At 44.6% G+C, this 22,667-nt stretch overlaps 1 protein-coding gene and 1 long non-coding RNA gene across 14 annotated transcripts in view; one reads left to right on the forward strand and one right to left on the reverse strand.

Annotated features, from left to right (window-relative positions):
- Window positions 1–3,649, forward strand: part of LOC115333502 — a 98,597-nt gene extending 94,948 nt beyond the window's left edge. For all 3 annotated transcript variants that reach the window (XR_003920819.1, XR_003920820.1, XR_003920818.1), the window contains exons 4-5: window positions 1,022–1,184; window positions 2,771–3,649. This is a non-coding gene — a long non-coding RNA (uncharacterized LOC115333502). The remainder of the gene's footprint in view (window positions 1–1,021; window positions 1,185–2,770) is intronic.
- ARHGEF9 (Cdc42 guanine nucleotide exchange factor 9) overlaps window positions 1–22,667 on the reverse strand; it is a 239,427-nt gene that overhangs the window by 15,474 nt on the left and 201,286 nt on the right. For all 11 annotated transcript variants that reach the window (XM_029996470.2, XM_029996468.2, XM_029996469.2 and 8 more), the window contains 2 exons: window positions 16,205–16,336; window positions 10–253 (listed from right to left, as the gene is read on the reverse strand). In XM_029996470.2, the coding sequence (XP_029852330.2) occupies window positions 10–253; window positions 16,205–16,336 (376 nt within the window). The remainder of the gene's footprint in view (window positions 1–9; window positions 254–16,204; window positions 16,337–22,667) is intronic.

Below are 22,667 nucleotides of genomic sequence, written 5' to 3' on the forward strand. Positions count from 1 at the left end.
ATTCCTCACCTATCTTTTCATCTTCTTTTACCATCTTCCTTTCTTCTCTGAAAGCTCTAAGCCATCGTAACTTCTCCTCCAGTTTCTTGGCAAAGAATAAGTGCATTTCCTCAGTTTCCTTGTTATGAAGTTTGAAGGCATTCTTCATGCTGACATTGAAGTCATCATCTCTCCCGTCTTCTATATCCACCACTTCATATTTATCCATGTCTATGCGACCTTTGTAATACAGAATATCTCTTCGTATCAGATCCTACAGAGAGAATGGGAGAGATGGGTTGATCGTAACATACTTACAGAGCTTGAACTCAGCAGGGAATTCATGGGAGGACTGAAGAGAAGTAAGAAGTAATGGTGAAACCTGGTCAGATTCTTCAAGCCTCATCTGCTGTGAATATGTTTGTTGCTGACTAAACAAATAGGGTAGATCATAGGCATAAAAGAACGAAATACAAATCCGCATGCTGCAAAATTTTGCTTGTAGGCATGAAGAAATGCCTTTGAGTAGGTAACATACTTCCATCATTTTCCATGATGGGAAGCTCTGTTCTGTAAGATGAGAAACTGGAAAATACGGGCCACTGGCCTGATGGGATTCCTGTGCTGCAAACGTGGCTGTGTAGAAGCATAAATCTTGAGAAATCAGCTCGGGCATGTTTGGCAGTGCAGACTGGGTAGTGCAGACCTCTGTTTTTAAAACACATTCTCAGAGTCAGAGGAGATGGGTCCCTGCCCCTTCTTGGAACCCATTTCCCATTCATACACAACTCATTGCTGAGAAAATCACCCTGATTCTCAGTTCAAAGAACTCCTCACCTATCTCTGTCCCATTATGCCCTGGATTTAACCTCTTGATCCAGCTTAAATTTTTTCTTTTTCCCTCCTTGATGTTTACAACCAAACCTGTTCATCCTCATCTCCTTTCTAAGCCGATTATTCCCGCCCCTTGTTTTTCAGCAACAGCTCATTCCTCTACATTGGGAAGGAAAAAGTAAAATAGTCTTCATTATTAATTTTTCAGAACTCATATGGGAACACCCGCAGCTCTGTGGCTGTTTGACATGCCCAGCGCAACCTCTGCTCCGTGCCGGCAGCAGCCATGCAGCAGTGCTGCGTATCGGCTACCATGATCCCCCCCTGCCAAACCACAGAGGTCGCGCGTTCACAGCAGCTGGGAGACAGCGGTAGGTGGAGCTGGCACTAAAAAAAAGTGGTTTGAGATCTATTGTGTCAACTGCTCAATCATAGATGTGAACTGATAAACTGTAGTAAAAAACAGGTAATTTCCTGTTTTCCTCCTTACCCTCTTCATACTTATTTTGGCTTTGCCCATCAAATTTTGTACTGCTTTTACTAGAACTATTCCTGATTTATACTGGTGTAAGAGGAACATTGGCCCCACATCTCTGTGTCTTCATAGGAACAGATAACAAAAAATGATAATCAGAAAACAGAATGTTAATTATATAGTCATGACCACATAAGGTGATTCAAGTTACGAGGCATACATATTTAAAAAGCCAAATTTAGCAACACACAATCAAGATTTCCTTCCTCTACCCACTCTCAAAAGCCAATATTTAGGTATATTAAATTAACTTAAATATTTTTTTATTTTTGAAGGTGCCCTAAAGATAAATGCTATGTCAAAGGATTCATTTAAGAGGAAAAATAAAATCAATGTACTGCATTTATTTACTCAAATAAGATTTAGTAGTGAGGTTTTTTAAAGAGAAGCAGTAGGTATTTAAACAAATCATTAATCTCAGAAAATAATCATAATTTTTTAGCAAACTTGCTCATGGATATGTCAGACAGTATTAACGATCGTGAGACAGGGCACTGTCCGGAAGCTCATAGTCTGTAAAACCTGGCTCCTTCCTCTGGAATGCTCCGGGGGCGGGGGGGGATCCACTAACTAATGTATTGTACAAACATCTTCGTCTAGTATGTAGGCTTTGAGTAGTGATGCTGTCCAAAACGTAAGAGAAGGATATTTCAGGCTGAATATGCAATAGAACATCTTTTCTGTTTTGTCCTAACTTGGAAAATTGCTTCTTTCCTCTCCCTCTGCGCCCAGAGAAGTGCTGAGAAAAGGCTGTAAGCATCACACTAAACTTGTTCAATTAAATCAATACTGTGCACTGTGTTTAAATTTGAGTCTTGGACTAGTTCTTAGAAATAGCATTTATCTTCACCACATTCTCAAAAAAACTTGATTACAAACCTCACAGGAAAAAAGATGTGCTCCTTAAATTAGCTATACCAGCAACTATTCTTCTTCCCAGAGAGAACCAACTCACTGCTGATGAAAACTTCCAAAACACAACACTGAACAGACTGTCCTTGTGAGCGAGATGGGTGAAGTGGGATCAAACGTACTTTTCTATGCAATATTCATGATTATGTAGAGATTTGTTCACAAAAGGTATTACAAGAATAAATAATCACAATCCTCCTTCTCACCCGGCTCTGAAAATCCAAGGTTCTGTGCATTGGCTTTTTTCTTACACATACTCAATACAATTTTTCCCCTTTTATCTCTCCAATTTTGATTTAGAAAACATTATGAGCTATTTTTAATAGCTAATGCTCAGTGAATGTTTTAACAGCTTTGTGCTGTCATTATACTTCCAGAGGACAATATATCGGGTTTGGACATGTCTGACTGAACTGCTCCATACATTTCCCCTCCGAGGCTGCAGCAAGAACAATTGCTGCCTCCCGCGAGGCTTCTGCAGTGCGTTTTAGAGGCTCCCATGTTTTGCAGGTGTTGCTGAGTATTGGATGTGAAGATAACGGTGTTGCCTAGGAGTTACTGAAGGAGCAATGAGGAGATAATGGAATCATACAAGTGCTTTTGGAAATAAATGGCCCCACAGAATATTACTGTTGGTGAGAATGCAATAGCGGGAAAGAACAAGCTCAGCTATTGAGACTGTTTGCAGAAAACACACGGAGAAGAAATGCTGTGTTTTTGTCCTTGAGCGTTAAGCAAGCTCATGGGCAAATGAGGGAAAGACAATAAGCGCAAAGCTCCTGCCTGCCCCTTTTACTTTCATTTTGAGAAGAAACTTCAGTAACGAATCTTGAAGAAATGAATCACCTTTTCTCCCATTGCCCTCCCCAGAGCTCTCAGCTGCCAGCTTGGCAGGAACTTTCTGGTGGAGAAACAGCCCCTGGAGTGGGGGGAGGCCCAGAGGAGAGAAAGGTGCCAACACAGCGGAAGACGAAACCATTCGAAGAAGGACAGAGAAGTAAAGAGCTCCGACCAAGTCTGTGCCTGACGTTAGCCGAGTGTGGGTCGCTGCCCTGTGCCAGCAGTGCATTTCCTTCGTACTTCCACAAGAGAAGGACCACTCCCCACTTGCTGACCACAAACTCCAGCACTGGTACCCTGAGTTTTTAAGAGACCCTTTATTTTTCACAGAATGATAGAGCACATAAACACCTCAGTGAATAGCACGTGTCTGCACATGGAAGACACTTTGTACACACCTGGTTTCAATAAAGTTCAGTCCATATAGCAGATTAATAACTGTAACTGGATAATGTAATTTTTAATGGGCTAGGCACTTCCTACTACCACTTCTCCTTTCTTCCCCTCTTCTTGCCAGCACTCAATAAATGGATATTATTTCCCAACTGACTAAATTTTAACACCCATAGTATGGGAAGCATAATAATTATTTGATCCGTGGATATTTTATCACATATGTTCCTACAGCTCTTAAAGAATAACATATGTTACTTAGCTCCTTGGTGAAGCATGGGCATCTTCAAATGCACTTGGCTTACGCTGTAATTGATTTCAATAAAATTTAGGAATTCATCTGGGCTACATGAGAGACGTACAGCAAACAAGGCCAAACCCCTATTTTTAGGAGCTTTTTATGCATGTGGAAAAGAGAATAAAAATTCAGGGAACATGCAGGCAATGAAAGCAATGCTGCTTTGTGTGATTTCTGCCAGATGCAGACAGAAAGCCTGTAGCAGCGTTGAGAAATGAACCTTGTTGTTCTGTACACCACTTTTGTTGAGCGCGGGACTATCTTCCCTTTCTTTGAGCACGTAAGCTGAATCAAACAAGCACACGCAAGATAAAGGAGAGCAGATGTGTGGCTGAGGATGAAAATGGATTGTTTAAACAGACTGGTTTAAGTACTACATGTCAGAAGGACAAAGCAAATACGTATACACAAAATGGAGATTTAACAGCTATCTAAGTAGCCACACTGTTGAAAGGAGCTCAGGCTTAGCAGAGGGCAGAAATGGCAGCTGGGACAGGCTGCTGCTATTACTCCTGATTATCCCAGGGATAACATACGAGAGAATTAGGAAGAAATTATTAAGCTACAGAATTTACTTTCATTTATATGCTGGCTATATTAGTATAGTATTATATGTTATCCTGTCCACAGTTAAGCCAGGATGACGACTAGCTGGTTTACACTGTCCAGTTTTGAATGTCATACAAAATTATTTTTTGTAGTTAAATCAGATAAGAGCAAGAAAATATAAAAAGACAAAAAAAGACTCTCAAAACCTGATCAGTGGGGAAAGGTCAAAGAAATGGAGTTGTTTAATCTGGAAAGGACATAAATAAAAAGGAATGTGCTATTGGTATTCCAATATGTGAAAGCTGTTTCTCTTCTAAGGAGGCTGGTGATCAATTATTCTCCATTTTGATTGTGGCTTGGCTTAATTTACCGCAAGGGAGAATAGGATTAGATACTCAGAAAAAAAGTCTTTCTAGCTATAAGAGTAGTTAAACACTAGAACAGACAATATAGGGAAGTCTTGGGACAGCATTCCTTGGAGATTTTCAAAAATAAGGTTAGACAAACATCTATCAGAGATGATCTGAGTATACTTAATCCTGCGAAGGGAATAGCTAATCTCCTGGGGTCCTTCCCAGCTCTGCATTTTGATGATGTCTAAGAGAAAGGTGACAGATGGAGGAGAAAATGGGATGAGAGCAGGTAGGATTAGTACGGACTTCAGGGGTGGTGTGGGAGAAGCCCCAAGGCGCAGACTGGGACAGCAAGCATGAGGAGCAGTGACATAAACCTGCAGTCTCTGCAGACAGCATCCAGATTGCCTTGCATGGCTCTTAAGGAAATTGATGCATCTAGGTCATTTGCACTTATTTGTCTAAATATGATCTTTTTTTACCCTACAGCTTCTATGATTTCCCTTTCTTTCCCTAGCTGAGGTTAATTAAGCTCTTCTGAAAAATGCTCTGCAGTCTGTTCACGTAATATGTACTGAGGATTCACAAGGAAAAGATGAAGCCAAAAAAAGTAATATTTGATGGGAGCACAAAACAAAGTTTTGACACATTACGTAAACCTACCACAATTCTGCTCTCTGCATTTGCTTTGTCGGAGGTTTACAGCTGAAGTGCTTGTGCCTGAGGTAGCGGCTGCGCTCAGGGGGATGTACCTGACTGCGTGACCTGCTTGGGCCATTTTCTCCTGCTCTCACTCTGACTTAAATATCCCCATTTCACTGTCCCCTGTCTGAAGGGGGGAGGTGACTTTTTCTAGCTGTGCTTGAAAGAAAAAAATCTCATTTGTGACCATCGTAAGGAAACCAAGGCTGAACTTTTATTGGAAAACCTGAAGATCTGAAGTTGGGATGTGGCTTCCACAATGAATTATGCACTTACCCCCAAATTATTGCACTGGATATAGATATCTGTAGAACAGATTGCACCTGTAAATCAGATTGTTCAATAACTCTTACTATTAAATTGACTTCTACTTGTCTTTAGTACTGCTTTCTCCTCCTGCTCTCTAGCTTTAATCAATCACTTTTTTTGTGCCACAAGTACCCCAGGCCATAGCTACATGTGCCAGACACTGCCTTTGCACACTGTGATTGTGCAAGACCCTGTAAGAGTCAAATCCTCCGATGGTGCTGCAGAGGAAATATAATACGAATCACAAGGAGGGCTATCTGCCTGTGCAGACAATTGCTAGTGCAAAATAGCATTAGGATTAAAAGCTCTTCAATGGCTTAACCAGCACGCAGCACATAAGGAGGAAATTTTCCCCTCTATTAGAGGGCACAGGTAAGCACTTGAGAGGACCTGGCCTGCTATGTCCCCCAGGTAACTTGTTCCTGCTAGCTTTGCGTGCAGCCAGCTTCATGCATTTCAGAAACTCCTCCTATTTATTAGGATGGATGGGGAGGTCTTAAGCAAGGGTTATGATTTTTGGATGGCACATTTTTTTCCAAGTGCTATGGTTTACTCCATGCTAGGTCACACTCTACTTCTCATGCGTAAAACAAATCATCTGTAAAACACAAGTGGAGAAAGAGCCATTTTCAGCCATGAGTCATTAGATCCCTCTTATGAGCTGACAATATAAAAGATGCCAACCACAGAATAATCCGTTACAAGTTTCTCACTGCATATGTAGGTTATTCATCCTCCTGGTTATCTAAAACCTGCATATTCCAATGGCAAAGTAGTTTCAAAATGACTTGGGGAGGAATTATGCACTCCGAGTACATGGATGCAGTCAGGTCTTCTGAGCGCACCTCCCCAAGGCTGGCAGGGACTGGCTGCCGGCCTTTGGGTGAAAGGCAATTTCTCCTTCAGTCCTTCCCCATCTCTATAATGGCATAATGGTATTTGCTTATTTTACAGGGCAGGAGGGAGCTGTAAATAAGTAATCAGTTAAAGACACATTGAAAGCCTTTGATGGTGGATCTTTAACAGCTCAAAGCCTTGTAAGAATAGCTTAGCGTTACACATGCTTCGGGATTCGGAGCTGGCAGACTAAAGGGAGGCAGAGAGGAGGCTCTGCAGGCGGCAGATGCAGCCCGCGGGTGGCAGACGCAGCATGCCACAGATCCCTCCGTCCCTCCTGCGAGGCAAAGGGCAGCCTGAGTAACATGCAACAGGGTGGCTCTTCCGCTGGGGATCATCACTCCATCCCCACCACAGCTTTACAGAAGATCATCCCCGTAGAGGTCTTCTGAGGTATTTTCCTCTTGCACTGAGCATGGGTGACAGCGCAAAGTCACATGAGGGGTTTCTCCCCTCACTCCTCCCTACCCGAGATCATGGCTTGGAGTGAGGAGTGTTGCTGGTGAAGCAACAGCCCTTGCAAGTTCTCATGGGGCTGGAAGGCTGAGAGTATTACACTGTGCATGCACAGGTAAAGCAAAGCCAGGGCTTGCCTGAAATGACTAATAATTGAAATGTAACACAGACAAGGCAGCAAGATAGCAGCGTGCTCAGTATAGAAAGCAGCAATCCCTGCAAGCCAGAAGATGGTATGTTCTTCAGGTATCAAAAGAGAAGGGGGATCCATGGGTGAGGCTGAAGAGAGACCCACCTACAGGCAAGCTCTGCAACTTGGTGAATAGTTGATGTTGAAACATTTGACGAATAGTGAATAGTTGATGGTGAAATTGGAAAAAGACTCAACCAGGGTCCGTAATAACTGCACCCAAACATGAACCCACAATTCGGAAAAGGCTGAGTTATCTTTTGCACTAAGGTGTGGGTCTCAGACCATCTCTGACAATTTCTTGTTGACCTGGGCAGTGACTGCGGAGCAGAATGGAAGAAGCAGAGGGAACGAGCAGAGTTTTTCAATTTACTCCCGAAATTTGTCCTGATTTTCTTGCCTGCCTGCTCTCTATCTTCACTCTGCCCAGCCTGCCGTGAGCAATGAGAGCATGGCACACTGCCACTCTGCCATGTCTTTGGGTATCTTTAGTCATAAGGGCTTTCAACGTTCTTTGGCTTTTTAAAAAAAGATTCAGAGCCTACATTTTTAAAATCTAATCTACCTTAAAGCGACCCTTTGAAGAAAGCAGCCCAGCCTGCTTTTCGTGAACACCAAGGACACAGTTTTCTGTAGCATTTGTTCATTTAACTTAACCCTACTGAGGGGTGATTTTTAAGATGGGACATTTATGCACCATTCTCATTGATCTCCCTGGAGCCGAGTGCATTGCAAAACTGGGCCTCTCTTCTGTCCAAATGAGACCCTAAAACTCAATGAACCTTTTTGAATGTTTTTGTCCTAAATATTCTTTATATCAGAAAATAAAACTAAGCCCTGCTAAGTGGTTGGATGCCTGTGACTGTGAGCTTTGCTGTCACCCTGTCGGACACAGCAGTTTGGGCTAAGCCAGCCTTTAGGAGCAGGCAAATGGGGCCTGCACAGCACAACCTGAAAATGCGATAAGGGATGGATCGTATTAGAAACAGGGGGATGTAACACCACCTCCCCGACACAACCTCGGCCACTCGCTTCCTACCACAAACGTCCTAGGATGGGCCAAATTGTTACAAGTTTCCCCAGGGGGGAAGATGGGAGCCGAAATCTCTGCGGTATAGGTTTACGTAACTCCTCTTTGCACAAGGACAGCTGTGCTGGGGGGGGGGGGGTCGGCAGATTCCTGCCAAATTATTCAGCAGTGTCTGTCTCCTGAGTTTGGAAAGAGACATTTGATTCATCCTTGCCAGCTCCATGAAGCTGCAGTGTGGGATCTGAGTGGGGGAGGACTGGAGCTGAAAGCATTTATGTGGAAATGCTATTTTTGTTCAATGTATTTAGTGGAACATCAGTGGCATTTTGATGCCTTGTTCCACCTCAAGCCCAGTCACATTGGCTGCAAAGCAGTGAGCCGAGGGCGAGTGCATTTCCAAAGAACTAATAACAGGAAGAGACGGGAAACCCTTCTGCAGACACGTCACTCGGCTTTTCTGGTCTCTCCAGTTCGCTCCTAGGGGCTTAAAATTGTGCTGCTGAAAGGCCACAGCAGGAGGAGGGTTAGATTTTCAGCTCTGGAGGTTTTGCTTTTGGGCCAAATTTACACCCACTTCAATTACAGGAGTGATAAATTAGGCACAGAGTATATTGTATAGCATCTTGCATATCTGTATGGCTATATGAGTAGGCTAAACCTGTTCCCTATCCAGAAAAGAAAACAGACTGTGAAGGACTCTAAATTCAGAAAGCCTTCTCCCGCCCTCCTCCAGCTGGCTCCTCTGGCTGACCCTGATGTTCTTCTCCCTACACGTCCTGCATCCCAGTGACCTCCCGGAGTCCGCTCTTCCCTCTCTGCTGTTGCACACCAAGCAGCAAAAAGGCAGCACCTGCAGCCCCAAGTCAGCACAACGCCAGCAGGTTGCTGCAGGTTGCTGGCTCCGGTCAGTGCAGCCTGCTAGCGCGAGCCCTCCTGCAAAACTGCGCTCAGGGCACATAATTGGCACGTGCACATCCCTGCGAGAGGGTCACCGAGCACATGCATTCGGGGCTATTTTGACTATTAAAAGGAATGTTTTCTTTTCTTGAATATGCCATAACTCAAAGCTAAAGTACTTTTTCATAACTGTTTTTAACATATATCCTGTCAGTTGCTGGAATTCATCTTTTGTTTTCAGGTATCTGCTAGCCAAGGAGACTGACAGGAGGATCAAACTTCCTTGCCATGCTCTACAGTCTGGATCCACAGAAACCTCTTGTCTGCAGACAGCACCGACTGATCAGCTGGGCATGAACGTGGGGCTACGTCAGTGGCGCTGACTGTTCTCTGAAAACTTCATTTTATACTTTGCTTTGGGGCTGTGACCAAGCCAGTGTGTTTTCTTTGGTTGTCTTCATGTGTATCTCAAGCTACCTCACTAGCTGAAGTAGCAGCATGCCTTGCCTGTCAGCGCAGCACACCACCAAGTCTCTGCCGAGCTGCTGTTTGAAAACAGTGAAACACAGCCTGACCCATTTTCCCACCCTGCTGCAGGCTGGACCCAGGCCTGACCCAAAACATGGCATTTCATGGAGATCTGTGTTACTGGGAGGAAAAGAGAAGGGGTGGGAGGCACTGCAAAAGTCAAACAGTGTTCCTCGTGGGTCAAAAAACCACTTGAAGTAGTAAGAATTGTCCCAGTGTTGCTCTGTGTTTGCAAACAAGATTTTCGGCTAGCCCTGTGAGACCTATTTAGCCTGTAATAAAAGCAGGGCCGTTGTTTTAGTGCAAAGCTTACCTCAATGTTTTTAACAGAACTGATATGGGAACTAGACCTTCTTACACTAAAAGGGCTCAGAAATGTCTCTTTTGTCTTCCCATTTGGAAACCTGAACTGCAATGGAGTTTGACAGGATTATTTTATTTACTCCATCTCCTATAGCACAGCTATTTCTGGCTGACTGTCTGGCTATTGCTATTAAACTGGTCTCATTTTGCTTCTCATCCAACCTGCTTTGCTCTGAGAGCTCAAGGGAAGACAGCAATAGCAATAAACCACAAGCTGGAGTTTGCATTGCCTCTTGATTACAAGAGATGCATAAAAAGTGCAAATGAAAACTAAATGTGTTTCATGCAGTCACTGATCTTTCTGCGCTGTCAGAGAACACCAAACACCGAGCCCCATCAAGGACTGTTCGACTACTGGTGAACGAAAAGCATAATTTGGTGCAGAAACTCTGTTAACCCTTCATACTGTCATTTCCAGCCTAATGCCACAGCACTCTCGAGCCCATTGGGGAAATCCAAACTATTACCCAGAACAGAAAAAAGAAGATCCTCATCTATTACGTGATAAGCACCTCGAGCATCCCCCAACACAACAAGCTATGATCATAATTAATGCTGTGTGTCACAGTCCTGGATGTTAAGTACTATGATTTGCAAATTTAAAGCATCTCTGTGTCAAACTCTCTCAACTTCAGGGTGATAAGAAAAGTAGACCCTGTGCCTTTAAGGCAACATCTTTTAATGCTACCATCATCAAGGATTGACTTCATTTCTTGGTAATTACGGTTAGCATACTGGAATATGTATTCTTCTTTCCTGATTATAGACATATGGTAAGTCAAACTGAGGCCAGTGCTTGCTTCCCACGCAGTTTATTCCCTTCTTACTTTCCAAAAGGCATTTTTGCATTAGGGTAACCAACTGAGAGTCTCTTCTGAAGAAAGCACTGCTTTGTCCTCATGCACACTGCCATGTCCCAACCTCTGGTTCAGGAAACACAGGCAGAAAATTCATTAGGAGAGTTTGATATTAATCCAATAGGTGAAAGTTACCCAGCTTTGCAAAGAAAATCTAAATCATGAGCTCTCCCAGTGGCTCTTTATCAGGAACTGTAGACATCCAAACTAACTCAGTGCTCCCCTTTTGACACAGGTTCTGGAAATGTTCTGCAGTACCCACCTACATCCACTAGCATTTCAGTATTCAGTTTATTGAACACTGAAATGGCTGACCTGGCCATTTCATCTGATTAAACTTCTCACTTTCTAGCACCAGAAAATAATTCAGTGGTGCTATTAGGAAGCGTCCAGTGCTGTCTCTGATGGCAAAATCTAAGCCAAAGAGATTTAACTGTAAAGCTCGGAAACCAATTTTATTTGTGAAAATTTTCCCACACAAGTTGCTTTGCAAGATGTTTGCCAGAAATGAAAGCTGGCTGCCATAGTGTCAGCTTCTCCACCTGCTGCTACTGCTCTTACTCATGCAGCCCTCGTAAATCTTAGTGCAAGTTTCCTGCTTGGAAGAAAGACCTAAATATACTCATACTGACGGAGATAACATCTGTCAAGCACATTTGAATGCAGCCCTTTATAATTACTCATTTTCACAACTAGGTCCCTGTCTGAAGTCCCATCAGTTCTCCAAGACATGGTGGTCATGGAAATGCATTTGGGATTTCTCAGTCTGAGGCAGTGGAACTTACACTGGCAACCAGGGAAGGGTCTGAGCTTTGCTGCTGGATCCAACGAGTGCCATCACTCCTTTCCTGACAGCTGAACTATATTAATGACTAGTTCATTATAGTCCTATTAATATAGTCATATAATTCAATATAGTCATATTAATGATGATACTAATATCTGGTTCTTTGCACGCAAACAAACCATCAACCAGGTAATCACCCAGCTGCCCACATGCAAAGACAGACCCTGAGAGTTATCCTACCTCATAGAAATGTCTTGGCCAGTTGTCCAACAAAAAAAGGCCCTGTAACCTTGAAACATTTTCAGACATCAACAGAAAGGGATGGCAAAGCTTCTGGAAAGCAGGCTATATTCAAAGCAGACAGGGCTTTATTTGGAGATACATTAACTGCTGCTGAAAGCAGATAGCTGGATACTAGAAATACCTCCATAGCCAATAGACCTTATTGCTCAGGAGCAGGCAACACTGGACAGATCAGTAGGAAAAAGAAACATGGTAATTCTTGGTAGCATACGATAGGAGCCCTGCTGAAATCTTCCTAGGCCGTCTGCCTGTAAAGCTGATGGACCAAACCTGATCCAACAGATGAATGGTAGAAACAAAGATGGTTTTTGAGAATGTGGACTGTGCCTTGTCTTTAGTGCCACAAAAAGGACACAGAGCAGTTGAACTGGAGCAGTCCTCACTGCTTACTAGCTGATAGCAAAACTGCTATGAAGAAACCCAAACTTACATGGGGGTGGGGGGGCATGTTACTTTGCACACAGCTCTCACCTTGAATAAGGGATACAAAATGAGTTGTTACCTTGGCTAAAGATAGAATTTTTAATACTCCATCTGGATTCAGCAGCAATACAGCCAGCCCAAAGGATCAGCTGCTTGCAATACAGACACGAACAAGAGTCGCGGGCATGTCTGTAGCAGTGTGCTCTCTTGGGACTAATGTATCCAGCACATTGGTTGGCTGGAAGCAGAATGCTGCGGAAATTTTTGCAGAAAAAGAAAAACTGGCTTTCAGTAACTCTTTTCCAGATATTGTAGGAATTCATTTACCACCTTCCTGGACCTAACATGCATCTGCCGGCATCAGTGAATGCCACTGACACCTCACCTTAGCCTACAGGAGTGAAGCTGATTCCAGCCAGTTTTGCCACACAGAAATTATTTCATCTTCCACTGCACAAGCTAGTGAGCAGGAATCTGACAGTCTTTGCAATGTGAGCCCACTGCGGAACAAGTTTTGCAGACAATGGTGTTCAAAGGGAATGACAGAGAATACCAACATCCAAAACTGTCACAGAGTTTATGATACCGAACCGTATCTGTTCCATCAGAAACTCATTTATCAGTATCTGTCAAAACACAGATTCCATATGCATTACCAGGGGATTCAAGACCACAGAGCTGTTGCAGCTGCAAACATCTACCAGGGAGACAACAGGCAACAAAGGTGAGGATGATGTGCAGATAACAGCAATGAAGATCTGGAGTGGGACAGCCTGTCTGAAATACATGCTTGTCTTCTAGAGCCTCTCGGGATATCTAGCATGCTTTTATCAAACTGAAGTATCTGTGATATATTTAAATAAGGAATTGGTTCTAGTTCCTTTTTTCTATTAAAAATCTCTTTTGACCAATAAAGAGGTAAAATTTAACCATTATAATTAAAAAATAAATGTATTCTCAAATTGACTGCGTCATGATTAAGAATGTATCATACCTACTAATTTATTACATCTGAAGAAAACCCACATATGCAGAAGATTTTCTGAAGAGGAAGATTCACTGAGATGTGCCATCTTAAGTGGAACCAAAACTGAACTAAACAAACCTCATGTAAAACATAGGTCAGGTTGTCCATGAATTTTCTCATTGCCTGTCTCTGGAATAAGAGGGGTGCTGTTCAATCTTCTGCTTTGGAAACCTTTAAAGGACTTAATTCTCCCTGTACACAAGGCAGAGGAGCTGGCAGCCCCGGACCAGTCTGAACTCCGAGACCTTCTGGAAATCTGAAACTTTCCCTTCTGGACTCAGACAACTCCAATTCCCTGAGGGTTTGTTGAAGTGGGACAAGAAAGTATATTGCAAGCTCACACCACTCTCAAGCACTTTAATTCCCATGACTGGCACCAGGCTGTGCTGCAGATGACCCCAGGACATGGTGCTCTGCCCACCCCTGGCCAGGCAGAGCTGGAGCACCAGCACCCCTGCAGTCCTGCTGTATTTTTCCTGCTCTTGGGGATGTGTGGGTCCTATTTCATATCCCTCAGAGAATAATTTTAAAGCATGGGGTAAGGTAAGGAAGGCTGGCCCCAGCCTCCTGCACCATGATATAAATGGTGCTTCCCTAAGAAAGCTCCAGGATATAGCGCTCTGGCTCTAAAGCAGAGGTTATCCTGCTAGATGGTTGCCTGTTGGGATCTGTAACAGCAAAGCCTGACACAAGGGTCAAGACAACAGAGGCTATAAGTCATTCAGATTTATTTTATATAGGATGTGTGATCCCAAAATGTGAGCTAACACTTCTCTGAATTCCATACTCAGACAATCTTTCTTAATAATGTTCAAGGAAAACATTATCAAGATGGGAGAGTCCAGCTGTAACCCCATCTCCCCTCCTACCCCAACACTGAAAAATAACAACTGCAGTTCGATGCTGGAAAAAGAGATGCAAAAGAGGAACCTGCAGCGCAGTACAAACCCTGTGCCCGTGATATTGGGCTCACCAGATCAGTTACCACCCTCTGCTGTGTGATCCTAAAGCTCAGTGGGGACACTGTCCCACAAGGCCTCAGCTAGTGGCAGAAGAGCCTGCCAGATCCTGACATGGAGCCAGTCTCTCTGCCAGGAAGACCCAGACCACTGTGCTGTCCCTGAGACAACTAAAATCTGCAGGGCGTTTTCCCGTGAAGGCCCCTCTTGTGCAGCATTGCCACACACACACTGCAAAATGCCTTTTGAATACATAAGGGAAGAGGACAGCATCACACGAACGCTTTGCACACTGATACAACCTCCCGAGCCCCCAGCAGCCTGCTGTGAATTGCTGAATGCTCTCTGCTCATACTGATGACCATGGAAATCTCAGCTCTGATTTTCCCGGGAGTTAAGGGAACGCTCCATACCTCCCTGGATCAGATCCAGTGCAAGCCAAACTGGATGCTGTCTTATGAATCGGAAAATCAGGGTCACAATCAAAGTGTAGGAGGTCAAGATTAAAAATTAAACCCAGCTGCGTACTTCCAGAATAATTTTGACAGTTCTCTAAACATCTGACTTTGTTATTGTTGCTCTGTGGTTATTTTTTTTGGCAGAGCCAGGAAAGAAGTAAAAGGCACAGAAACGAGGAGGGGAAAAATAAGCTCACGCATTCCAGAAGGCAAAATTTCAGTCAACCATGACTCAGGAGAAGAAAGTGCCACCCACTGAACTGCACAGGCCACAGCTCCGCATACCGCGGCAGCGGGCAGTGATGCCGCGGTGAGTCAGGAGCCACCCACGCCCCCACCCACGCCGCTTCCTGCGGCGGCAGGGCACTCCTCGGAGGGCTGCCACACGGCGCGGGTCTCGCTCAACCTTTCCTTAGCAGATGAGATGTGACAGGAACACAACCCGGGTGTGTTTGGCCAGAGACATCTGCAGCTTGCCCTTGCTCCCCACTTGAAGCCCATCCAGGGGACTCCCTCTACACAGTTATCTGTATAGCTGCAGTGAAAATGTCAACAAATCCCGGTCTGTCAGAAGACAGAGGCACCCAGGACTTATGAGCTCTGTCACTTCACTTTGAACAGTTGTGATGGTAATGAGCTGGGATCACCTTAGCGGGACTACAGCAATACAGCTATGATGCTGCTGCTTAACACAGGTGCTCTGAAGCACAGTTCACCTGCTGCTATTAATACTACAACACCTTAGCATCAGTATTCTTCACTACCTTTCTCTACCTTTGTGATGGGTTTCACGGCAGAGATATGCCCTATAAATTCCAGCACAGCAGCTACATGAAGATGAGGCTTAAAATGCATTTCACCAAGTGACAGCACATACACCCTGCTACAGAGCAGGCTGCTGCCTGATATTTCTTTGAGAGGCAGTGAACATCATTTTAATGCAGTAATTGAGTTGTCTGCCCAAGTGCCAGGCTGGATAGTTCATATAGAAATTCCAGAGCTATCTAATCCCAGATCATATGCTGCAGCCAAAATCCAAAAGCAGAAGTGAGGCAATGAGCCAAACAAGGGGCACATGAGAAAAGGCATGAAATGAACAAGTGGAGGCTGGATTTGCTATGAGCATAAAAATCCCTCTATCATGGTGTACTCACCATCCTGTAATTCAGTATTTCTAGCATGTGGATTGCCCTTCCTCAGTGCTATCCATATCCTCTTCTGCATGTGCAGCAAACAAGCCACCTTGCCCTAAAAACCACTTTGGACTGGAAAGCCTGTCCGCAGCATGTCCTTAGCCGTGCTGCTTTCTCCCTGGATGTCCTTACCTTCTTGCAGAGAACCATCTGGTGATCAAAGAGAAAGAAAACACGCTGCTGGTTCCGTCCATAAGGCTGGTAAATCCAGGACATCTCTCCCGTGTAGATCAACTCTGAGCTGCGGTCCAAGATATCGTCTCCCTAGAGGGCACAGAGAACGAGGCCGAGTGAACCGCCACTCCCAGCCAGGGCAGTGGATACATTTCTCTTTGCAGGTTGGGGAGAAGCACTAATTAAATAAGATTTTGGCCCTTCCGCAGCTCTGAAAGCCGCCCCATCTGACTTCAGACCAGGAACTGGAGATAGGGGAAAATTCTGAAGGAAGGCAAATAAATGAAGTAAATGTGGACAGTCGAGGCACGGTCATTATGGTTCACATTGCAATGAGGAAAGAGCTGCTCCAGACACTGTCCCCGTCCCCCCCTCTCCAGGTACCCCCAGACCCTGGATCTCACTGCAGGTGCTGGTGGCATCCTGAGAGCCAAGCCCCTTCCTCCTGACCAAGACAGAGCCACTTTGTATTCAGGGCAACAAATTCCCTGGCACCCCCTCCCTTTAAAATAGCACCCCAAAGCACGTCCGATCCTGAAATCTCAGGCCAGCTACCAAAGTCATCTACGCCGGGATATCAATTCCCCCACCCGTGAGGCTGACAAAACTCACTCCTCCAGATTGTTGCCTCTCTTCCCACTCATTCAGGCAATTACAATCCCTTCTCCCATAGCTCATTAGAGCTCCCCATCTCCAAAAAACTGTCAGGACCACCCCGGCTCCTCTGGCAGCCTCCGGCCCCCCCGGCTGGCAAGGCCTCCCCGGCCGGCTGCCAGAATGCCCTCACCCTTTCTCTGCCTCCGGCTAACACTTGTTTTCCTCTATGATTTTTTTTAAGGATTCATGAGCAGATGGTCTTGAAAACACAGCGCTCGCTCTCCCACTCTCCGAGAGAACAAATGCAGTCACCCTCCACTAATTGGGATGAGCTGGACTTTTTAAAAAGTTAATTAAAATCTATTTATTAAAAATGGGTGAATTCACCACCACCTGCCCTGTGGGCATCTCAGGGTATCTCTCACTCTGAAACACCACAGAAGGAATCAGGATGACTTCAGCTAAAAGGTAAGGAGCAGGATTCAGGAGCAAGTGAGAGAAAAGGGTTTTTTTTTTTTCTTTTTGGCTCTGAAACTAGTGCAGTTCTGGCTTTGATGCCAAACTAGAACCAATTTCTGGGACGAGACCATCCCAAAATCTCAGCAAACAGCTTGTAAAGGTTCAGCCAGCTATGGGGGGCATCTAGATAGACACGCTTTTCTGGTACTGCTTACACTTGTAGGTGCCAAAGCAACCCAGAGTCATCCTCACTCCTAATTTCTTGGTGAGGATTTCAGACTGCTGTTCAGGTAAATGTGTAATTAACCTCTCAGCATTGATTGGAAGCGACTGCCTGAGTCCCTGGGCCCTGTGACAACAGCAACTTCATTAAGTCACTGCATCATCATGCTGCAGCAAAGACTTTCAAATCGCCTTAGTGAGGTATTTATCCACCTCTCTATCTCACTTCTGTGGCTGTGGTATCTGAAGGCCTAATTAGGGATAACTTCCCGGGAGCACAGAGGGTCTGTCCCAGAAGGGATGGGCTGTGCATCATGCCATGTCCCAGGAGTGCGGGGTCAGGGTCTCACTTCAGCCATGGTACCTCCTGGCCAGAAACCAGGGACCTGTGCGCTGCTGTGACAGCTCAGGTATACGCAAGCCCTTGAACAAGAAGCCTCTGAAGAAAACACAACGGCTCCAGAAATGGGGGGCTTTCCTGGCTAAACATGAGCTTATATGAAGAAGATTCATACAAGCCTATGGATGGGAGCCTTTATGAGAGGGGGCGAGCCTAGAAGAGGCTGGCTGCTAAAAATAGAAAGCCAGTTTTGTCTTTTACTCCTGTGGTAGCATCTCAAGCCTGAGGACACACAGAGGACTCTGTAAACACTTCTACTTGATTAGCTGAATCCAAACTGTGTAGTCCCTGCAAGCAATATAAAACAAAAAAATTCAGATCTGAAACGATAGGATTTGTATTGCATTTTTTATGTTGGGAAAACAATTTATATATACAGTCTATAGGCTAGAAATAGATGATTTCCAATGCTGGGTTAGCAAATTTTGAAATATATATTGCAAATAGTTTTGGACTAGCACACGGCTGGCCAGCCTTTAGCTCCCAAAAGCAGCATCTCCATGGCCCTGCCTGTTCCTCAAGCCCTTGGCTGCTATAGCAATACACCAGCGTGGTTGCGCCGCTAGAGCCTCCTAGAGCGGATGCAATGAACCTTGAAAGGCATTTTTTTTCCGACGCAGTTGTACCACCTCTTTGAACAACATGAACTGTCTTCTGCTAGTGCACTGTCCCTACCGGGGGGGCTCACGGGGTCAGATGCAGGGTGGCGGGTGAGGAGGGAAGCATTTGCTTTTCTGCTCCACTGCTACCATGACTACCCCAGCATGCCTCAATACTTGGTCCTGACTTGAGGCAGGCTTTCTGCAATGCCTCTCCTAATCCTTCTCTAAAGCCAGTCCTAGCCCTGGATCCCTCCAATCCTATACAAAACTAGGAAAAAAAAAATATTTTCCTTTTCCATTTTTTTCCAAGCAACTCCTAGAGAGGCTGGATCACCTATATCCTTCTGTAAAAGGAGATATATCCATCTATATCCTTTCTGCTAAAAAAGGAAGAGGCTGAACTTTTAGTTACTCTGAACTGGCAGATGTCCTACTGACTTCAGCAGAGCACAGCAGCAAAATGGCCAAGAGAAGACTAGATATCCTCCTGAGGTCTCTTCCAACCTGAGTTATCCTATAAGTCTATAAAAAAAAATCTCCGTGCTCCCCAGCCTGCACCAAGGGTTTTCACTGTGCATCCTACTACATACAACAGGCAGCAAAAAGAAAGCTGACTCCTCTATTCTTCATGGAGTCACAGGCAGAGTCCAACTACTTAGTGTGCAGTAATGGGAGCAGAAGGTCACCCAGATCTAGGTTAGATGTGTGCTTCATGCTCCCTCAAGCTTGCCAGCACTAGAATGACATATAAAGTCCTAGGGCTAATTCCCGACTGTTGCAGCAGAGGGTCAGCTCTTCTGCTGCTGCTACAGAAAGATATCAATCATCAGCTCCCCCATCATGCTATAGGTGACCACCACTTTCTATAACAAGGACCTGGGAGGAACCAAAGGGTTTTTACTAGTGTCATGAAAGAAATGCAGTTGGAAGCACCAACATAACAAGGAAGGGCATGGCACTGCAAGCTGCAGCATGTTACACCTCCCAGTCTGTCCCGCTCCTTCTTCCCATGAGCAATCCCTGAGCAGACACTGTCCCAGGCTTAGAAATGCTCAACAGCCCATCGGACCCGCTCCCCTTCGCCCGAGTCCACCTCCTGACATGGCTCTTTGCTGTCACTGCTGGGCACAAAATCCCCTTTACTAGTTAACATTCAGGGAGCAGGGCTCTCTTCTGCCTGACACTGCTGTTCTTTAATTAGAGATTGACAGGCTGATTAGCACTCTGGGCTACAGAAAGATCAGAAAAAGGAAAGCGAGAGAAATGTTGTCCTTTTCATCAGGCTCATTTTTTGATACCTTCTGTTGCTGGGGGAAAAAAAAAAAGAAGAAAAAAAAGAAGGATCTGTTTCAGTCCCTGATGCGATTTTTTTCCCGGGAGGATTTTTCATCAGGCTGTCCTCACTTTGAAAACAGTACATTGGTTGCATGCATCTTTTTTTTCATGTGATTCTTGGATTCAATAACGTAATATTAGGCTGAGGCCAACTATTATATATTACATAATTAAGGGCACCAAGTCTTGATTTAAAGGACCCGTAAATAACAAGAATGGGAAGAAACTTAAAAGTACAGTGTTCATTATATTTCTCAATTATATATATTTTTCCCTTCATGTAAATTTAATACTCTTGAAACCCGCCAAAGTGGCAACCCATGGGAATCTTTGGTAGAAATATCTAGGTATCTACATAAACCAAAGTAATCTGTTTAAATAGCAAGTTAAAACTAATCCAGGCTGACGAGCAAGGCTCTCTCCTGTGCCAAACATCCTGCCACAGGGACCTCCACGGATCCCCTCCCAGGGAATGGGTACCACATCATCTCCCTCCTCTGAGAAAAACCTGAGCTGAAAGGGAGGAAAGCATTGCTGGCAGCTGCCACGAGGGCTGGAGAGGGAGCCTGAAATGCTGCAGGGATCGCCGCTTCATTTTGTTTTGACATGGTTCAAGAGCTGTATGAAAAAGCATAAAATAGAGCGATTCTGAGGCGTGCCAATGCGCGGATCTGTTTTCCATCTCCACATCATCTGTAACGGGCACTCAGCAAGGGTGCAGTTGCACTCAAGGCTGCGGTGGGCACCGCAGTCATGCCCAAGCAAATGGCAAGCTTGCAAATCCTGCCCAGGAGCAGCGCCGCAGCGAGCTGGGCACTGCAGCACGCTCGCCAGCATGCCTCCATGGGCTTGCAGGAGCCATAAGGAGGGCAGGAGAGCTGTGAACATGCTCCTCCGGTGGCTATCCAGCCAAGACTGCACAGGAGCAGATATAGGGAGGAAGGCAGGGACGTACTGCTCCTTCACTCCCACTGCCTCATTTGTGCGCCTGTAAATACAGCACTGCCCAAACCCGGCCTTTCAAGGACTTAGAAATGATGATGGGCTTTGTAGAAATGATCTCTTTATAGTACTGTTGTGTGTGTGTATATATCTAGATATTACCCACTAACCTTTAAGATCTGTAACTCTCAAAGGACAAGAGCACAAGAAGGGACTGAGCATGTAAAGGCTGCCCAGGATGGGCTGTCTGGCCTGTTTGAAGTCTGGTCCGGAAGAGACTTCGCAGACTGTTCTGAACCTGCTCCAGCTAACTTTGTGTGCTGATTTTGCCTGCCTGCCTGCCTTTAAATGTCACTGTTTTGATCTGAGGGTATTTAACTACAAGTAAGGGGATGACGCTGAGCGAAGGGGAATAGAGGTTGAACATCAGGAAACACTTCATAACAAGGAGAGCTCTCAGACATTGAAAGGTCTCAGCAGGAGGTGGTGGAAGCCCTACATTCTGTGCCATTAAGAACTGAAAGGACAAAAGGCACTAGAGAATTTGGTGTAGGCAGGGGCAGCACCTCTCTAGGTCTGTTTATATATTGGAAATTCAGGTTACAAAATAAAGAAGTGAGTCATACATGGCAACAGTCCAATCCAGGCTTTTTGGTCAAGACCATGTTCCTACAAATTATACAGGAACACATTTCAAAGTGATTGGGATTATTTCTAATTTACAGCAGTCAGTGAGATCAGAATCTTCCCTTAAGATTCCGCTCAGTCATTACTTGTATAAAGCTGCTAAAGCTGCCAATAATTCCTTAAGACTTCACACCCTGGCTGCCACAGCATGCTTATCAGCTGCCACTAGAGTCAGGCCACCCTTGCTTGGTCCCATTCGCAGTTTAAACCATCAGACCCTGCTTATGTGACTTCTTGGTAAAAAAAAAAAAAAAAAAATCTGGCCTTGGTTAACTCAAGGATATTTGCAGTTTTCAAATGCTGACCCTGAAATTCACCTTCACAAGGCCATGCAGAAAATCTTGAGGGATAAAAATGATTCTTGAAACACACAAGCACAACTCCATGGGATTCAGTAAAATCCCTTCTGCTTAAATTAGCTAGGACATACCCCCTACTTTTTCTATTTGTTTTAGGATCAGTAATATGTATACATACCCAGTAACATCCTCTCCTTACAAGAAAACATGTACACACACTTTTTATACAAGAGCATTTCAAATATTCACCCACAAAATATTTTTTGTTTGGTTTGGATTTCTTCTTCTTCTTTAAAAATCTTTTTCCAACATCTCATCACAAAACATGGGTAAATTTAGAAACAAAAATGCAATTTCCAATCAGAGTCAACATCGTTAGTCTAGAGATGTTGAGGAAAAACAGACATTTCTCCAAATGAAAGATTTCAATGTGCTTAAACATTTAGCCTTGGTTGCTGCTGAAATAATTCACCAAGTGCAACATACAGTGGAAATTAGGTATTATCTCTATCTTGTGCCCTGGCTGGTTTTCTGGTGAAAAAAAATCTGAACTGGTAATTTTTTCTCCTAGTTCCTGCTTTCTTGTACTTAGTGGTTTTTGCAGATCGTCTCAAGGAAGACTGTGCTGTCCACCCCGGGTCCATGCTGCTATTGCTCGTTTGCACTGCTGTGCCGGCTGGAGAGATCAGGAAGCCACTGTGACACACAGAGAGGCAGAAAGGGAGTGCTTTTAGGTACAGACTCTAATTAGAGCAGGAATAGGGCCACATAGAGATGGGAGAGTAATGCTGTGGGTTCCTCACTCTGTTTCAGTGAGCACTTAATATAAAGTGGGTAAACATTTGTAGAAGCACAAAGTTGACAGCAGGTTACTCTCT

This window comes from Aquila chrysaetos, chromosome 21 (assembly GCF_900496995.4).
Source record: "Aquila chrysaetos chrysaetos chromosome 21, bAquChr1.4, whole genome shotgun sequence".
Classification (NCBI taxonomy): domain Eukaryota; kingdom Metazoa; phylum Chordata; class Aves; order Accipitriformes; family Accipitridae; genus Aquila; species Aquila chrysaetos.